The sequence below is a fragment of the Ursus americanus genome, chromosome 5, assembly GCF_024610735.1.
Source record: "Ursus americanus isolate L20-20 chromosome 5, mUrsAme1.1.p, whole genome shotgun sequence".
NCBI classification, from domain to species: Eukaryota; Metazoa; Chordata; class Mammalia; order Carnivora; family Ursidae; genus Ursus; species Ursus americanus.
The window spans coordinates 24,763,449-24,782,708 of record NC_142131.1 but is presented as its reverse complement, the minus strand read 5'-3'; the positions used below and the strand labels follow the sequence as shown (position 1 = coordinate 24,782,708).

Sequence of the window (19,260 nt, the reverse complement as noted above, 5' to 3'; positions counted from 1 at the left end):
TCTGTATCTTTTGCTCATGAACACTGCTCCAGCCAGGCCACATTCCTTCTCATTACCCATTGAACATTTGCTGTTCTTTTCCAACTCTCTTTAAGTTCTTTTTCATACGTAAAATGAGTATGTACAACTGGGTAGACTTAATATGAATTGATTTTTTTCCCTTAAAAATGGGATGCAGTACTTGAAAGTGAAAACTTCAGTTGTTGCCCTTAAAAATATGTAACGTTATGAATAATATAGACAATTTGGAAGTCCCATGTTTGACTTCATAGATACAGATAGAAATACAGATTTATTTCAGATCCCTTCTGCTGAATATAAAATGGCTTTGCTTGTTTGGAGACCCTGAATCATTTTTCACAGGATCCAATATCGAAATAGAAATAAAGTATCCAGCATCAAGACCAAATGAAGTAAGACCAAACATTAGCACAAGTAAAGGTTAGAGGCAGAATGGGTGGAAATTTGAGGACTGCTTGAGATGAGCAATGTATTACTTAGGCACCAGGTATGGGACTTGTGCCTCTTTTTCCTGGTTTCTGGCACTGAAGGGTGGAGAGGAAAGGATAGGATGGAAACTTTTCCCTTTATTAAAGTCTATATAAATATTACCAAAACTTCTTTTAAAGGAATTTATGAATTAAGAGAATCTATTATAATACAATTTGCTATTACGTGTATGTAATAAACTGAAAGGAAAACTTTCCCACAGTACAAAGACAAACCAAAAAAGATATATTTAGTTTAAACAGTAATTAACTTATATGCTAGCCCTTTTCCCTCATGACAGTGTTACAGAGAGGCTACCCCGTAAGTGTCAAGAGAAAGGAATATAAATGGTGCAGTGAACTGACCTGAAACATGTGATTATACACAATTTAGGTTCTTTGTGGTAAATAATGGTAGATACCAAGAAGCATGAAGTATGAGGATAATAATAACAAATTATCAGATTAGGTTTTCCCACACGCACAATTATCAACTTAATATGTACTAACAAGTAAGCACAAAATAATTCATAAACCTGTTCTGTAAACTTGAAGAAGTTCCAGCTGTTTGTCTTTTTAGGAATCTCAGTCACACTCTCGTATAAAAAGTTCACTTTTGGCAAATAAAAAGATTCCTGAGGCAGAAGTGATGATTCTTCCTGACATCAGGCTACCAGTTGTCCAGAGTTCACAACTGGACACAAAACCACTTAAAAATTTAGCACAGGGTGTCATCTCCAAGATTAAGTAGACCTCAGTGGGTTATAGCCTCTTTGTAAAATGTTGGAGAGTATCTCTAAGATATTTTAGTCAACTCATATATCTGGACATCTCATATATCCACTCATGAGAGCCCTATGCAATATTCATCATGCTTGTTTTCATGCCTTGTGTTTACTAAGAGACACACATTTTTGTCATTTACTATACTAATTAATAAATTATCAATCATTGATATGCAAATAACAAAAGTCCTTCTAGTAGCCACCTCAAGAGTATGGACTTCAGTTTTAGAATCTCAGCAATCTGCTCCTGGGCTGTGCATTTTTTAAAAAATTCTTTATTTAAGTTCAATTTAGTTGACATATAGTGTATTATTAGTTTCAGGGGTAGAATTTTGTGATTCATCAGTTGCATATAACACCCAGTGGTCATTACATTAAGTGTCCACCTTCATCCCCATCACCCATTTACCCCATTCCCCATTCATCTCCCCTCCAGCAACCCTCAGATTGTTTCTTAGGGTTAAAGAGTCAGTTATGCTTTGCCTCCCTCTCTGTTTTCATCTTATTTTATTTTTCCTTTCTTTCCCCTATGTTCATCTGTTTTGTTTCTTAAATTCCACATATGAGTGAGATCATATGATAATTGTCTTTACTGACTGACTTATTTCAGTTGGCATAATACCCTCTAGTTCCATCCATGTTGCTGCAAATGGCTAGATTTCAGTTTTCTGATGGCTGAGTAATATTCCATTGTGTGGTGTGGTGTGGTGTGGTGTGTGTGTGTGTGTGTGTGTGTGTGTGTGTGTATATACACCTTATATCTTCTTTATCCATTCTTCTGTCACTGGACATCTGGGCTCTTCCCATATCTTGGCTATTTTGGACATTGCTCCTTTAAACATTGGGGTGCATGTGCCCCTTTGAATTAGAATTTTTGTATCCTTTGAATACCTAATAGTGCAATTGCTGGGTCACAGGATAGTTCTATTTTTAACTTTTGGAGGAGCCTCAGTATTGTTTTCCAGAGTGGCAGCACCAGTTTGTATTCCCACTGACAGTGTAGGAGGGTTCCCCTTTCTCCGCATCCTCGCTGACATCTGTTTTTTTCCTGTGTTGTTAATTTTAGCCGTTCTGACTGGTGTGAGGTGTTATCTCATTGTGGTTTTGATATGTATTTCCCTGATGCCGAGTGATGTAGAGCAAAATCTTCATGTGTCTGTTAGCCATTTGTATGTTTTCTTTGGAGAAATGTCTGTTCATGTCTTCTGCCCATCTCTTGACTAGATTATTTGTTGTTTGGGTGTTATGTTTGATAAGTTCTTAATGGATTTTGGATACTAGCCCTTTATCTGATAAGACATTTGCAAATATCTTCTCCCATTCTGTGGGTTGTCTTTTGATTTTGTTGACTGTTGCCTCTGCTGTGAAAAAACTTTTTGCCTTGTGGAAGTCCTGATAGTTCATTTTTGCCTTCGTTTCCCTTGCCTTTGGAGATGTGTCTAGCAAGAAGCTGCTGCGGCCAAGGTCAAAGAGGTTGCTGCCTGTGTTTTCCTCTAGGATTTTGATGGATTCCTGTCTCACATTTAGGTCTTTCATCCATTTCGAGTTTATTTTTGTGTATGGTGTAAGAAGTAGTCCAATTTCATTCTTCCACATGTGGCTGTCCAATTTCCCAACACCATTTATTGAAAAGACTGTCTTTTTTCCATTGGGCATTCTTTACTGCTTTGTCTAAGATTAGTTGAATATAAGCATTTGACAAAATACACCATCCTTTCTTGATAAAAACCCCCTACCATGTAGGGATGGAGGGACATACCTCAACATCGTAAAAGCCATGTATGAAAGACACACAGCAAATATCATCCTCAATAGAGAAAAACAGATCTTTTCCCCTAAGGTCAGGAACACGACAAGGATGTTCACTGTCACCACTGTTGTTTAACATAGTACTAGAAGTCCGAGCCTCAGCAGTCAGACAACAAAAAGAAATAAAGGGCATCCAAATCGGCAAAGAACAAGTTAAACTTTCAGTATTTGCAGACGACATGACACTCTATATAGAAAGCCCAAAAAAGACTCCGCCAAAAAATTGCTAGAACTGATGACAGGAATTCAGCAAAGTCACAGGATAAAAAATCAACATACAGAAGTCAGTTGCATGTCTGTAGACTAACAATGAAGCAGAAGAAAGAGAAATCAAGAAATTGATCCCATTTATAATTATGCCAAAAACCATAAGATACCTAGAAATAAACCTAATCACAGAGGAAAAGGATCTCTGAAAACTACAGAACACTTGTGAAAGAAATTGAGGAAGACACAAAGAAATGGAAAAGCATTCCATGCCCATGGATTGGAAGAGCAAATATTGTTAAAATGTCTGTGCTAACTGAACACAATAAAAAAAAAAAAAATGTCTATGCTATCCAGAGCAGTCTACACATTCAGGGCAATCCCTATCAAAATACCATCAGCATTTTTCACAGAGCTAGAACAAACAATCCTAAAATTTATATGGAACTCGAAAAGACCCCAAATAGCCAAAGGAGCATTGAAAAAGGAAACCAAAGCTGGAGGCATCACAATTCTGGACTTAAAGCTGTGATCATCAAGACAGTATGGTACTGGCACAAAAACAGACACATCGATCAAGGCACCAGAGTAGAGAACTCAGAAATGGACCTTCAGCTCAATGGGCTGTGCATTTTTGTGTAGGTGCTAGCAACACCTGGGTTATAGCTCACCCTGACTGACAACGTACATTTAATTGCATTGTATTTTAAAGTAAATTCTAAACCTTATAACAAATAGTATAACCATATTACATATAAAACATGCTTTTGGTTGCCAGTGTGTTGTTAAGTCATTATTTGGAGTTTTGAAATGAATGGCAGAACTTTGTGATAACTTTATTCTTTTAAATTTTACCTTAACATTTTAATTTGAACAAATTTAACATTATTACCTCCTAGATGTCCAACATGTCATTAAATGCAATTTTTTTTTTTCATTTTTCAAGTCTATCTACAGGTGAAATGTCTTCTAACGTTCTTACTGCCTTTGTTTATAGGCAACCCTGTACTTTGTTAATTGCTTATGTGACTGAGTAAACCCTGGGTGAGAGCAGACTGGGGAAAAAATCAGGAAACCAGAGTTATCTTTTATAGTCATCTCGTGGCTTAATAAAATTAGAGAAGTTGTTCAGCTTGAATGTGTTCAGAGAAACACCCCTTGTTATCTACCCTTCTCTACTCCTAAAATAGTAATAGCTAGTAAAATAAGGTATGAGAAATGTAATAGAACTTATGTGCCCTAATGACTTAAATAACTTTGGAAAATAAAGCACCCTTTGATCAGTAACCAGTAAATATTTGATCAAGGAATACTTTATCCACTAAGGAGAAATATTTTTTAGTTGTCATATGATAAAATATCAACTCAAAGTCTGTGTAATTTGGTCAAGTTACTTAATCTCTCTAAAGCCTTGGTTTCTTCGAAGTAAAACGAAGGTAATAATAGTAAGTACTTCGCAAAGTTAAAGATTAATAAAATAATATGTGTAAAACCCATAGCAAAGTGTCTACCACATATGTTCTCAAAAATGATAACCATTTCAAGGGGGGGAAAAAGCACCCAAAGAAGACTTTCAAGCTCTCAATGGTATCCAGATGATCTCCGGTCACTCAGAGAAGCGTGGGCTGCAGCAAGCAAGAATTCACAATACAGGCTTTTCTTGTAGGACGTGATATATGTGTGCCTGACAAACCGCTCATTCTGCAGAATTGCACTCTAAAAATAATAGAGCCTATGGGGAAAAAGTTAGTGTTTAGGCAGACCACTCAAAATCTATGCAGCTTTACATTGTTGTTGTTAGTTCTCTAGTTACAATCCTAATGAAAATATTAATTCCATTAGTTCTCTCGCAACATTTGCACCCAACATCACAGTCCGCTAACCATTTGCATCACAATTTCCTCTCAAGTGGAGTAGATGGCAGTTACTGGATGCATTTGATTCTAATAGTTTCATGAAAATTAAACATCTGATTCAAGCTACAAGGAAAAACATCTTCACAGCTTCTTTCTGTAACAGGAAGCTTAACTGTTGAAAAGCGTAGGGTTCTTGACTCCACTCAACCAACCCCTATATGTGCTAAAGGAATTGACTTGTACAGGATTTTTGCCACTCATCTCCATCTTTTTTTTTTTTTTAGGACTTTGTACATTGTTAAGGCTTTCTCTTTAATTGGGATGAAAGCTTGCCCCGATCACCTTAAAATGTTAACATGTTAGACAAAAATCATGTGAACCAGCAAGATATCCAGAGTCCAAATTATATTGATATTGTTCATTATTTACCAATGGCAAAGGAGCTCTTTTATACAAATATGTATTTATATAAGTATACTGTGTATTAGATGAATGAATTCTGAACCCCCCTGAAGCTCTTTGGAACTAAGTTGTTTATAGAGAATAAAGGAATATAAATCAAACATGTTTCTCTTGTTGCTTCTGTTTCATGTATATCAAACACTTTTAGGGGTAGTTTAATGACTTAGTCACAGTAGAGACATCTGTTAGTGTTTTCTTACATTTTTCTTGTGCTTGTTCCCTGCAGTTGGCAGAAAAGTCTATGAAATTATCTCTGGATCACTAGCAGAAGTCCCCATTCCTGTTAATAATTACTGTTTAGTATCAATTTGATTTATCCTATTCCTATAGCCGTATTTACCCCCCCCCCCCAACACCTTTTAGAGATGCCTCTAAGGCATTTCTGTCTAATTCTAGCACTGAAAGATCAAACTGTGCCTTTGATGTATTTGGGAGGGTTGTTGTGCAAGATAGGCAGAGACCTTTTGATCAAATTATTCCATGTGTATAATACACTTCATGTTTTATATTGGTATTAAAGTATTATAATCTAACTGGTTCACTTTGCCAAATCTTCATGAATTTTTTAAAAAGTTATGTTGTATTTTAAGAGTATCACTTCTTATCAGTGCAGCAAGTTCTTAGAAATTTTATGCATAATTTTGTTGAGTCACATTTTTATGTCATTTTATTTTAGCTACTTTAAGAGGAGATGATTCCATTATTTCAAGTCCTGATGTCATGGATATTGCACCAAGTAGAAAGAGGAGGCAGCGGATGCAAAAGAATCTTGGGACGGAACCTAAAGTGGCTTCTCAGGTTCATGGGCCTCAAGAAAAGGAGAAGTAAGTCATTTTATTTTTTGCCAAATGATGAAATCTCATTTAAAAAAATCTAAAATCTGATCTCCAAAATTATATTTTTATTTCTGAGTTTACTTAAGGCTGTTTTTAAAGAACAAAAATTGTGATTTTTGGAAAGTGTAAAATGTTCGAATCAATGTATTTTCTCTGGTATTTGGTTAGTTCCTATTAATATTTAAAGCAGAAGTGCTAAAAATATAAGCAAAATGTTTTTTTCTTGTGATTTTTATTGATTAATTAGAAATGGCGTGTAGATACTAAAAATATTAGAATCCAGCTTGTGTTCAGTAAAGTGTTTCAATCTAATTTACTGCTTTAAACAGACCCATATAGTATTTGAATTAGCTACTTGATTTGGTTATGCTTGGAATTTTCTCAAGTGGAAAGTCTCTTTCTAGTCCTCTATTTCTTTCTATTAAATTTTGGACATGCTTTATTGTTAAGAGTTTTTCACTCTTTCATTCACATACCCTCCTTTGATCTGCATCCCAATTTAGTTGTAATGAGTTGAGGACTTGGGATAATTAACATTTTATTGTAGCAAAACAGCATTTATAAAGACTATCAGTTGAATCCAAAACGAATGTGCACATCATTTGTATGTTTGGATATATAAATGTGTGCCCTAGAAATTCTTTTTCTCTACACTTTTTATTAACTTAGGGAATAGTTATTGGACAATATCCATATGACAAATGATATTACAGGTCACTGGTTTCACAGTGTGGAATGAGGACCCCTGGGGAGATCCATAAGCTCATCCCTTCTTCAATTCCCTACTTGCGTGGAATATATTTCATATATTTCAATTAAAATAACATGTCAGATCTAATTGAATACAGGGGCTTATGAGACCAACTCTTTTCGTTCAAGCCAGCCATGAAACAGATAGGCAAAAGTGTAAAAGATTGCTCTCACCAGAGTTTTTATTTGGGAAGTATAATGATCTTTCCTAAAGAATATGATATTCATGTTATTATATACTGGGTTTTATTGTTACTTTAAAATGAATTAATAAAGATATGAAAATTTTCTGGGATTTAATTTTGAATATGATATAGTCCACATAAATAAAAGCTTTTGGGGTCCTCAAGAACTTTTAAAAGTGTAAAGATGTCCTGAGAGCAGAAAGTTTTAGGCTTCAGAGGGGAGGGGAGTGGAGGATTGGGATAGGCTGGTGATGGGTAATAAGGAGGGCACGTATTGCATGGTGCACTGGGTGTTATACGCAACTAATGAATCATCGAACTTTACGTCAGAAACCAGGGATGTACTGTATGGTGACTAACATAATATAATAAAAAAAAATTTAAATAAAAAAAAAAGTTTTAGGCAATGAGGATGCCAAGACAGGTACAATCCAAGCCTTCAGGAGACTGATAGCCTGATAGGAGGGAGTTTTCAAGTTTCTTGTTTAAAAATAAGCATTGTACAGTTAATAGTGGAATTGTTTTGTTCGTGTAATTATCATTGGGTTTTTATTCTCTCCACACTTGGCCTGATCTGTAGGTACTTTAAAATGCCTTTATGTTTTTATGCCCTTATGTCTTCAGACAATACATATAAAAACCCAATGTGCACTATAAACTCTTACTGATTTGTATTTATCATCTGAATTTATTCATTAGCTCATAAACTGCTGGCTTCATAGAGTTCAGAGGTATTGCATTATCTCTTTTAAATAAGGAACCAAAAATATTTCCAGTTTGCAAACATTAGAGCAGCCAGGCTATTCCTATAGATTAATATGGGGCAAAATAAAATTACAAGCACTTTGAAGTATTCAGGAAACTCTGTACTTCAGTCAGTCAATCTGTAAGCAAATGAGCAGTGAGAATCCGTTGTGTCCCAGATATTAACTGGATGTCAAGTATTCAGGAGAGTAGAAAACAGACGCAGGCCCTGTCCTCATGGAACTTTTGGTTTAGTCATTTTTTCTGATAAAGATTTCAGGGTCTGGAGGAAGAATGAAATATATTGATTTTATGTTAGTAAGCTGCACCTTAGGTCTTTTCACTCTGTGTGTGAATGACATACAAGGTTTTGAGGTTCCTAACATTTTCTGATTACACGATATTGCTTGAACAGGTTTCCAATACACATGGTACAGAGATGAAGAAAGTTTAGATCTGAATCAAGACTAAATCTTTTATTTAGACTTTTTAATAAATGCGGTGTGTTTGTTTCTACCAACTCTATGCAATTAATGTTGTGTTCCTTTTCTGTGTTTTGATAATCACGCCAGTACTTATTTTGTATATTTTCACTACTTTAAAAGTTGATATAAACCATATCAGCTTCTTCGAATTGTCTGCTAATTATATTACTTTGGACCTTTAGGCTCAACTGGCCCCTACAAGAAATGAAAAACATATGTTAGATGTCAGGAAGGATTTTTTTAAAGATGAAAGGAAATTTAGTTTTTAGCATTTATCAATCAGATATTGAGTGGTTGATACCCTGCTTTACAGTTCCTTTTCCTTTGCCCAAATAAAGCAGAAAGAGAAATTATATTTTTTGTTTTTATTTTGTTTTTATATACTTTTGGGTTTTATTTTTCCATTTTGAACACAGAAGGCTGAACTTTTATGGCTGTTAAAGTTTTAAGTCCTAGTTCTTTCCCAGTTTTCTTAATCAAAAACATTAGAAGGCTTCTACAAAACAAAAAATAAAAACAAACTCTTAACTGAAGAAAACTTAAAATAAGACATTCTCAAATACTGACGATTAACCCTTATTTTATGCCTTTACATTTAAATAACTACCTATTTCCTAACTTCCTAAACACCTTTTTTTCTCTGATGACTTCTCCTGTACCTCCGGCAAATATACCTCAGTTAGGCTGTAGCCTCCCAAACAAATGCAGATGCGGATGTTTACTTCTTAAGGCTGAAAAGATATTGGCCCCTAACTCTAAACCTCTTTGACCAATTCTGTGGCCTCTAGTCCCTTCCAATATTCCCACTGGCCATCTTCCATATTTTTTCTTTGGCGTCTTTTAGCTTCTCCAGCTCTGCACCTCAAAAACAAAGTGGAGGAAGAGAAGATCATAGGTACTGTGATTTAATTTTAAAAAAATTTGTGTCTACTGGATTTTATGCAAGTCATTGCCTCTTTCTGAAATTTACTTTTCTCATTTGTAAAAATGAAAGGGTTGAACTAGATCTGTAAAATCTCCCAATATCTATAATTTTATTATACTTTAAACTGCTTTTACAACATGAACATGATTCAGCAATAAATTACTCACACATTTATTAGGTATTAGCAATTAAAAGTCGTGAAAAATATAAGATTAAAAAATAAAGATATCTTTGAATGAGAAAATTATCTTTTAAGTTTATATATTTATGAGTATTTCACTATGTAAAAATTTTAGTACATTTCTAAATACCATGGGTTGGTTACATTGTACTCTTAAATCTAAATACTAATGTATGTTAATCTGTGTATGTACTGATCTATACTAATACTAATCCATAAAACAAAAATCATGGTAATTTCTAAATTTATTTAAACATGTATTGTGGTACTGTCATTTGTACAGTGACAAGGTGTAGGAGGAGAGAGAGAGAGAAAATAAATAAGAATTGTGGTAGATGTTTTATATGTGATCTCTCATTTAAATCTCACACAGATCCTAGAAGGTAGGTATTAATTTACCCTCCTTACAGATGAGAAACAACTCAGGCTCAGTATTTATAATTATTTATAATTATTTTACCAGAGCAGCACAACCGTTGTTTTATTTCAAAGCCTGTGCTTGGCCCACTGTCTGAAGGGGCTTATAATCTATTGAGAGACAGAGATATACACAAATAATTTTGTGATTACAAGAACAGAGTGAGAGGAGAACACCAGCCTTAAGATTTTAAATTGGAATGTATGGAATGATATTCCAGATTTTTACGTTAAATCAAAAGTGGGAGTAGTTTTAGGGCATTTTATGTGACTCTGAGACCCACTTTTTTTTAATAGCCTAATTTTTTATTTTTTTAATTTATTTTATTTTTTTATTACGTTATGTTAGTCACCATACAGTACATCATTAGTTTTTGATGTAGTAAGACTTTTGATCTGTGTTAGAGAGGTATGCTTAGAACTAATCGATGGGTTCTCTAAATCCATCTCACCAGCATGGCAATATTAGAAAATCAGAGTGTGTTACTTATCTATCATATTTAAGTGTGTCCATAGTTAAAAAGTATAATAACCTAGTTCCTTATGAATTAATGAGATATTTTATGAAATAGTAATTGTAATTTAGCTGCCTTTGATAAAAATTGCATTTTTTTTTAAGCTGAGAGAAGTAAATCAATTTGTAAGTAAACTTTTAAAATTTCTGGGCAAACTATGCATATTAAATATGAAAGATAACTTTGTGGTAGTTATTTGTACCAATAAAAATACTAAATAGTGAAATACACAATACAGTTTTTAGCAGAAAACATGACAAATAACTGCTATGGGAATGTTTACCATATTCTATAAGATTTTATTAAAATATATTTTTATAATATATATTGTTATGTTATAATAAGGATGGAAAAGTGAAATCAAGCCTCATATATTTGCTTTTGATACAGTATGCCTAAAACTTTAGGAGTAAGATTAAACTAAATGTGAAACCACATAAACACCCAAGGCTGTTCAGTTTCTCATTCTGACCCTCTGTTAGCTCCTTTCTACATTTTTCTGTGGTAGAAAGACAACAGATTTTTCTTCAGATACATATAAGGAACCAGGCAAATCAGAGGTGACTTCTCAGAGTGTCTGGGCTCTAAAACAACATTTAATGAGTGGATAGTAATAGCATTACTGAACAGCTAGATACCTTCCACACAGGAAAATTTAGCACATTAATTTGTCAATAAGTGTAAAAGCTGTAGTGAAGATAATTTCTCAATAGATTATCAAATGTTAACATAGTAACAAAGTAAAATTCCATCTTATATGAAAGCAATTATTCTTTAGCCATGTAAGAAAATATTAAAGATTAGGAAGCTAAAACTGCGTTTGTAATGGTCGCAGCTTTTATAATTAAATAGTCTAGTATGTTTAGTAAGTTCTAAAACAATGTGTCACTCCCAGTATCTTAAAAATATTTTGTAACTGAAGACAAATGTAATTTTCTAAGTCCTTGAGTGTAATACTCTAAAGAATAAGATACCATCTTAAGTGGGAACTATTTACTATGGAAATATTAACCCAATTCTGTCAGATAATGCAAAAATTCTATTGCACAAAGGTACAGAAAATTTAGGTAACTCACCTAAGTTCACATTGTGAGTGATTTTAAATAATTATCCTGTGGATTAATGAGTAATATATTCTCCATTGTTCATAAGTGTGAGAGCTGTCTTTACAAGGATGAGTAATTACATCTCGCCAAATTTGGCCATAAAATTAGTTTAATTTTTACTACTGTCTATTACTGTTTTTGTTATTATCTTACTAAATTAAACTGAGTTCTGCATCAGCCAGTCACCAATGTTTAGGAAGCTATTTGACTAATGGTGTTTTCTTTCAGTTTACTATATGAAAATAGGTTATGCCTGTTTATAAACCTGCACTACACGGTAAAAGCACATGAAATATTTGGTTGTATATCTCCTAATTGTATGTTCTAAGGACATTCAATAGAAGTAATTCTCAGATGACCATTTTTACTTTTCAAAATTCTGAATACTTAACAGATTTTCGATTTAAACACAGATATTCTACCATATTGTTTTTCTTGTATTCTTAGCCATGTTTAAGTAGAAGAAATTAAGCTGAGAATGAATGTATTACACGATTTTTTATACTTCTAGTGTAGAAAAATTGCACAGAAAGTTTTGAGTTTATAGTTCACGATACCATGGTGTGTTAACCGTTATATACCATTAAATTTATCAGGGAAGTTTGGCTTCGTTACTTGTTTTCAATTCTAAGAATATGCTTGATTTCACATGTTTTTGTCAGTCCCTCATAATATCATTTCCTGCGTATCTTCTGCAGTAACCACTGAGTAGAGTTTAAATTCGTTGTGTGACTATTACATGATCTCACATTGACTAAGGAAGTGCACAGTAGATGCTGTTCATTGAGAAGAAAATTCTGACTATAGCTTTCCCTCATTCATTCATTTACTCATTCACTCATTCACTCACCATTCATTCATTTGACAGATTCTTACATGCTGAGCACTAGGGACATACTGCTGAGACAGGCCCAGATCTCATAAAGCCTAGTCTGTACGAGAGAAGACAAGCATTAATTATATCATTACATCAATATATAATTGCAGACTTTTAAAGGATTTCAAGATTTAGAGGAAACATGGCAAGGGGGATATGGCTTGAGGAATCATCTGAGCTCTAATCTGAAGGATAAAGAGAAGTACAGTAGCAGAGTAGAGAGCAGAGTGCTCAAAATCCTGAGGAAACAGCCTGTGAGCAAGCCCCAGGTGGAATGTGTAAGTGATGACGCGGTGGGAGCCAAGTGAGGGGGAGTGCGATGAGGCTGAGGACTGCGCAGAGGCCAGACCCAGCTGGCTGTGCACCTCTTGTGAAAAATTCAGCCTTTCCTTGCATACATGTTAGCATTTTTCATATCTCACATCACAGGGGACTTTTTTCTTCCCTGCTTTTTAATACTGTTTTTAAACTCAAGTTCTTAAGAGTTATAAAATATCATATTGACTAGAAACTCTGATGTTTTGGTCCTTTTTGCATCTTCTTAGATATAATCATTTAAGGTTATCTAAAGCTGTTGTACCTAGTTTCTTTTTCGTTTCTTTCTTTTTAACTCTACTTTCAAACCGCTTAATGTTGTACAGTTTTGGATTCCCAGTTATACAACTTTCATTCTCTTGAAACACAGGAAACTAGAAAATTGAAAACATACTGAAACTTATGTAGAGTGCTCACAGGGATAATAGCTTAAATTGGCATGTGTTAGTAGTCCTAAGGTGCAGAATTGTAGTGCTATTTTTCCCTTTTTATGGTAAATATAAATGCTTTTTTTCAGAAATATTTTTAGATCTTTGAAGAATTCCCACTTCTAGTAAGGCTCTGAACTCCTTGAATGTGGTATATATTGATAAATATTCATTAAAAAATTTCAGTGTGACTAATCCACACAATATGATTATACTTGGGGAATACTCATCCTGTTCTGTCAACTAGCATCAATACTAAGAGTTATTCAGCATAACCATATGCTGTACATTCCTTGCTATTTACTATCTTACATCACTGGAAATTGTGATTTATAGAGTTGTTCAATATGAGTTTTTAATCCTATGTATTAAACAAAATGAACCAGCTGAAAAAGACTACAGAAATTGTAAAATTACTTTCATACTTATATACTTTATTAATATCAGGTAGAATACTCAATGTAAACAAGAACATTATAAAATTACTCTCTGTAAATATGTAAGGGCACAATAATATCTAAATGAAATATATCACCATATTCAGGCTTTATTAGGTACTCAGTTTAAATTTTTGACGAGGTCTTGCTTCATAATACAACATAATAACCACGGAAGAATTTTTCATTTAAAAGTCTTTAAATTTTAGGAGCTCTTATTAATTCTTCCAACATCCTAAAAGAGTGAATATAATAGAAGTCTGTTGGTATGACATTAAGTCAATTATGGCCAGGTAGACTAGTGGGAATATATTAATAAATTAATCCATTCATTATTTACTTATTTGGCTAAATTGAGTCAATGCCCTAGTCTTACTGAAATTAGCAACCAGTTAATAAAATCAATGAACAAAATGCTCAGATTATTTAATTAATACTTTACTGCTTGTCATATCTTCCATTGTTTGAGCCCATTTCTCCCCAGTTTTGCTTTACTTTTTTCTGGCTGTTGTTTCTCAACTCTGTAGGTTCTCTTTCTTGAAAGCAAACTAGTTTTAAGAGATACTGATATCAGCATCTGAACAAGGGGCCTACAAACGAAAACTTTGTCTAAGAATTAAGGCTCCAACCCTGAGGAAAGATGGCCAGGGGGAGCCAAAGCCATTATGCAACCCAATGAAGATTATGTTGGAGACCAAGACATGGAATCCAACACAGGTATATACCATACAGGCTTCGTTACCAGAACTGGAGTATAAAGTTCTTATTGTTCTTGTCAGAAACAACACTAACTTAATTTTGAGCTCCTTGTTAAGGATCCTTAATTAGAAAAAAAAAAAACATTAATCCCTGTGGCCAGAAGAGCTAAATATATAGAAAGGAACAAAATGCCCCCACCTCTGAGGTTTGGTAGGAAGAAAATCAAGATATTTATTGAAGTTAGATGATAATGAGTCCAGAATTTATTCTTTAGAATACCATTAACAGACTTCATTCTGTAGAATATGCAAAGGAGAGCTTATCAGGTACTCTGTAAGGGGTTCCCTATTCTAATGAGTTTAGAAATGGCTGTGTACCATAGCTTCCACATTTCCATGTGCTCCAACCCATAGAACTTGGAGATTTATATTTTAAAGGCTCTGAGAAACCCATAGTAAATAATTCATTTGACCTTGTAATCATTTTTTAAATGTACTTAAGCATAGCATCCTCATGCAATTTGCCTCTCTCTCCTCCCAAAAAAGGCTTAGTAACAGTCCAAAGGATAATATTCTGCAGGGCCCTAGTTTGGAATATGAACTCTCAAAATTCTCAAATATCAATAATTTTAGAAATATAAGAACCTTTAAACCATAATTATAGAATGTTAGGCATTAAGTGTATCTCAAGAAAAAAAGTAATGTGTATAGGGTATCTCACAAGAGAAGAAAATTGGTGCATATATGGGATCTTCCTCCACCACTCCCCACAGTCCTACTACTTAGGAAACTTCCTGCTTGTCTAACATATGGCCCTGCTGGGAGCAGCAGGATCATTTTCTAAGAGAATTCTAGTGATTAGCACACATTGGTATATCCCAAAAGGAACAGTTCCACGTAATCTCAATGGCAGGATAAAACATTAAAATAATGTGGGCCAGAAATAAAAATAAATATGTGTGTAGTCTTTCAGTACTTTTGTATAGTCTTTGTTTCTGCATGCTAACAAGTAAAAATATATAGGTTCACACATCTCATGCAAGGCTCTGATATGATTTAGTTTTCTATGTGATGAGTATCTTTTGAAAGTAAAGACTTCTTACACATTGTTCTAAACAACCTTAAAAAATTATGAAAATATAACTTTTCACAGAAGTTGCTCCTTGATGTAGTGAAGAAGTTTTAACTGTGTGTTCTGAATCAACTTGTAAGTGGTCCCATTAAGTAATTGTGTAGCTGCAATATTTTAGATTACAGGTGGGTGGCAAAACAGTATACACGCGCACACACACCCTCTTCAGGTTAAGTTTATGGTTTAATTAGCCAACGTTACACAATCGTATTACCAAAGTGCACATGGCTACAAGGACCAGGAAAAGATGGAGCATATTTTAACCCAGTATTTCTTCAGTGGGATTAAGTATCACACAGCCACCACTGAGATAGTTAGTGTAACATGTGGTCTTCCTGGACCCAGGAAAGCTCAATTCTTTCCTTTTCAATACTAGAAGCTTACAGCATCATCCTGGAAGAAATTGCACAATCCATGTACTTTTGTTTAGAGGAATGATTACACACACCGGACTTCCCTGCCTACAAAAACAAAACTATCATATCTTTCAAAGCTTTTCAGGGTCCTAGAGTGCCCAGTTCTCCACAGTAACCCAGAACAGTCAAATAGAGTTTTAAATAAAACATTTACTATTAATAAGATTCTTCTTACAGTGGAGTTTTGAAGAAATGTATTTGTTTGCCTTCTGATACATTTCTTTCTATGTTTTTGTTGGAAGTGTTATAGTTTATTAAAACAACAACAAGAAAACCTAATAGTGGGGAGGGAAAGAGCCCAGTGTTGATTCATTTATTTATTTATTTATGAGTAAACTTTTTTTTTTTGAGAATATTTTTCAGTTCACAGCAAAATTGAACAGAAAGTACAGAGTTCTTATGTATCCCTGGTCCCCATATGTGTAGACCTCCTCTACTATCAACATCCCCCAACAGAGTGGTACATTTGTTACAATTGATAAACTTACATTGATACACCATTATCATTCAAAGTCCGTAGTTTGCATTAGGGTTCACTTTTGCTGTTATACGTTCTACAGATATGGACATATACATAATGACAAATACACACTATTGTAGTACTGTACAGAGAAGTTCCACTACTCTAAAAATCCTGTGTGCTCCACCAGTTCATCCCTCCCTCCCCATAGTTTTGCCTTTTCCAGAATGTTACATAGTTGGAATCATACAATATGTACCTCTTCAGACTGGCTTCTTTCACTTATAATAATATGCATTCAAGTTTCCTTCATGTCTTTTCATGGCTTGATAGCTGATTTCTTTCTAGCACTGAATAATATTTCATCGTCTGGATATACCAGAGTTTATCCCCTTACCTACTAAAGGAATCCATTTATTTTTCAGTATTACCATGGTACTCCATATTTATAGATCTCTTTTTCTATACTTTATTTGCAAAACCGGACTTATACCATTTATGATGTAGCCTGCTGTTTTTAAATTTAACTATACATTGTAAACATTTTCCACTTTAGTAAATACATTGCTTCCATGTCATTTTATAGTTATAATACACCATTGTATAAATGAACCATAATTTCTTTAACCAATTCCCATAATGCACATTTAGGCCTTATCCACTTTTGTATTGTTACAAAGAGTGCTGTATATACTTACACATAAATTTGCACATATGACTGATTATTTTTTTAGAACGAATTCCCAAAAGTGGAGTTACGAGGTCAGAGAGCATATGTACTTGTGAGTCCTTTCTTATGTTTTGCCAGAATCCCTCCAGAAGTCTGTAACAATCTGTGCTCTCACAAGCAGTGTTTGCCTTTTGTTCTGTTGTTTTCCAGTTCATTTTGATCATTGCCAGATCATTTTAATTATTTAATCAATGAATATCCCATTGCCTAATTTTTATATTTAACCATTAGAGAAGTCTAGAGAAGTCTAGAAGTCAATTTTATTGACTGTTGGCATTTTATCTTTTGTTTACTATCCGTCCATAATGCTGGCTGATTTTCAATGGACGTCTTTGTCCCCTATTGTTCTATGAGAGTGTCATATATCTAAAAATGTTACTCTTTCGTTTTCCCAGCTCATCATTTGCCCTTTAATTTTTGTTAGTAACATTTTTTATTTATGTAAGTTATTAGATCAATCCATCAATAATAATGATAATATTTAATATTGATTGAATATTTATGTCCTACATACTGTACTAAGTTTTCATATGCAGCATCTCAATAAACTGTACCCATTTTATAGGTCAGGAAATTCACAAATGTTACATCATTGACTTTGAATCTAGGATCATCTTACTCCAAAGCAAATTCTTTTAAGCTACTTTATTATACTGCTCCAAAATAAAATAATAACTAATATATGTTTGATTATTTATTCCAGGTTATGAGTTAAGTACTTCAATTCCATCTTATTTAACTCTCACCACAACTGTGAATTAGGGCTCTACTTATAACCATATTTATTAAAAGCTAAATAAAGATGAGTTTCAGTGAGATTTAATGGCTTATTCAAAATTTCTGCAGTTACACAGTGGAAATAAAACTGTAAGCTCTGTGAGTGCAGGCATTGGGTTAATAATACCTCCTGCCTACCTTTCAACATGAATATCAGGGTCAGATGAGACCGTGTGTATGAAAATACTATCTAAGTTGGATACTTTAGGAATACGATGCATTGTTATTTTTAAAGCGCTATTATCCCTGGGTTTTCAGCTAAATCTTGGAAGTTTGTTCCTGAGAAGGAAACTGTGTTTATACGATTTTCAAACGTGGACAGTTTCCTTTTCTCATAACTCTTATGAAACTGAGGATTGCCCGTAGCTTTCTGTGTTAACTCAGCAAATTTTCCTACTTCATTGAGCAATCAATAATATAATGTTGGAGGAAAATAATACATTTGGAAGACCATGTTTTAAAAACAGTTGATTAATTTGATATACGTATGTATATATGCATTTGTATTCTTTTAGATTTTATATTATTAATCATTTAAAATTTAGTTTCCAACTTACTGAAGTACTTACACATTTTTTGTTACAGTTCAGTCATTTCTATCTTCCATTTTAAAATATGGTGGTTGGCCATCTTACTTTTTCTGAAAGGATCTGCTTTCATGTTTATAACTTAATTCTTAAAAATTCCTAACAACTTATTGCTATTTTTCTAGTATAAACATCAGTGTATTTGAAATTTGTCTGTGTGTGTGTGTGTGTGTGTATGTTTAATTTTTCTGAAGAATATAATTTACCAGATTCAAATTTCTAATTCTTAAAGATTTTTGGTGACTGAACTTTAAAAGTTCTTCAGTGTCAAATTAGAGACATAAAATGAATGTGCAATCGCTACATATTTACTTTGGTCATTGTGAGCAAACCTCATTTTTTTATACAACTTTAATTTTATCATAATGTTTATCTTAGTTGCAAAAGTAAACACAGTGGTGGTTTTAAAGCAAGATAGGTTTTTATTAGCTTCACTCTGTGTTTACCTAACTGTTAGGCTGCGGCTCTCACTTTCCTTGCTGCATGTTTTGATTAATGGCCCCCTGGACTCGTTCCAGAATATCCTGATTATGGTCAGTGCACTTCAAAGATGATTTATTAATTGTGTTTGCAGCTCAAAATAATTAAGTAAAGATTGATCATAGGTATTATTATAGGTTTGCCAATAAGATCAGCGTTATATTTTAAGATA

The 19,260-nt window shown here is 33.7% G+C and overlaps 1 protein-coding gene across 7 annotated transcripts in view; it reads left to right on the top strand.

Annotated features, from left to right (window-relative positions):
* Nucleotides 1–19,260, top strand: part of XRCC4 (X-ray repair cross complementing 4) — a 270,649-nt gene that overhangs the window by 130,844 nt on the left and 120,545 nt on the right. For all 7 annotated transcript variants that reach the window (XM_087862012.1, XM_087862010.1, XM_087862011.1 and 4 more), the window contains one exon: nucleotides 6,284–6,431. In XM_087862012.1, the coding sequence (XP_087718138.1) occupies nucleotides 6,284–6,431 (148 nt within the window). The remainder of the gene's footprint in view (nucleotides 1–6,283; nucleotides 6,432–19,260) is intronic.